The 1153-nt window shown below is 46.0% G+C and overlaps 1 protein-coding gene across 1 annotated transcript; it reads right to left on the bottom strand.

Moving 5' to 3' along the window:
* Nucleotides 1-294: 294 nt before the first annotated feature.
* Nucleotides 295-1101, bottom strand: T265_12238 (hypothetical protein; the record flags this gene model as incomplete). Its single annotated transcript, XM_009179456.1, has 1 exon — nt 295-1101. The coding sequence occupies one exon, from the start codon at nt 1099-1101 to the stop codon at nt 295-297; it is 807 nt and encodes a 268-aa protein (XP_009177720.1).
* Between the last annotated feature and the right edge of the window lie 52 nt (nt 1102-1153).

Below are 1153 nucleotides of genomic sequence, written 5' to 3'. Positions count from 1 at the left end.
ACAAAGGAGTTGAGGTAGACGGACTTGAATTAGCTAGATACGTTGTGCTAATGAAAACATTAAGGTGTTCACTCGATTTATTACAATGGGAGGAACGTGGTACGTCGCAGCTATAGAGATAAAAGTACTCAGCCCTTGGTGTGTTTCGACAGATGATGAGAGCAAGTTACTTTTGTTCAAATGCCAAGGTTTGAGAAGTATGAACACATAAAAAAGATGTAAATTAACAAGGATATTTAAAAATTCACCCTGTATAATCCGTAGTATCTCTCAGATAAATTGGGCTGTTTGGGTCTAAGGCCAGTATGAAGGACTGCGGTCCTCATTTCCATAAGGGTTGATAGGTTGTTGCCTTAGATTGGACTTAAGCTCGCTATGGTGCGCACCCGTTTGCCCAGCTTGGTGATTCAACTGTGCCTCTTTTTGTTTGCGCCTCCATAGCCGTCGTTCGCGGCGTCTTTGTTGTCGGCGTTCTTCTGTGCTTTGGAGATCTGTTGCCGCCCTCATGTTTGGGTTGTACCATTGCGCTGCCTGAGGACTACTTAACCATTGAGTATACCTCAGTCGGTCATTAAGCACTTCATCTGGTCTTCTACCATTTCCAGCGTTTCCCTCGCTCCTGGAATAAGGCTGAGCACCTTCAGAACGGTGATTTTCATTTTGAATGCTGTGTGTCGTCAGCGTCGATGATGGACGATTCGTTTCGGGAGCGAATACGGGATTTGCTGTGTGAGGGATCGAACCCTTCCGTTTACCAGGTTCATTTGGTCTCGGGTGTTTCTCCCGTTGCCTGCTAAATGTATGAGTTGAACTCGTGGTTTTACGTTCGAGGTTAACTTCCGATCCCGTAGGAGCGGCAGATTTCTTCGCACCTGACTGCCGGTCACCGCTAAATAAACTACGTGAATTCATCTGTGAGGGTGCATCAGCAAGTTCTGAGGGTGCGGATCGCGAGATCTTCAAGTTACGCGCTTCGGCTGCAGTTACTATAGGATCAGTGATGACTGACTGTTGCTTTGGACACAAGTGCGATACAGGTTGCGTGCGAATAGCAGCAAGAGATCGTCGAAATTCCGCAGAATCTCGATCCCAATTGACCATAAATGTTACCTAGATGATGATGGATGGTAAAAACAGGTTATTATCTGGATTC

Source organism: Opisthorchis viverrini, assembly GCF_000715545.1.
Source record: "Opisthorchis viverrini unplaced genomic scaffold opera_v5_2869, whole genome shotgun sequence".
In the NCBI taxonomy this organism is placed as follows: domain Eukaryota; kingdom Metazoa; phylum Platyhelminthes; class Trematoda; order Opisthorchiida; family Opisthorchiidae; genus Opisthorchis; species Opisthorchis viverrini.
This window is presented reverse-complemented; position numbering and strand designations above follow the sequence as displayed.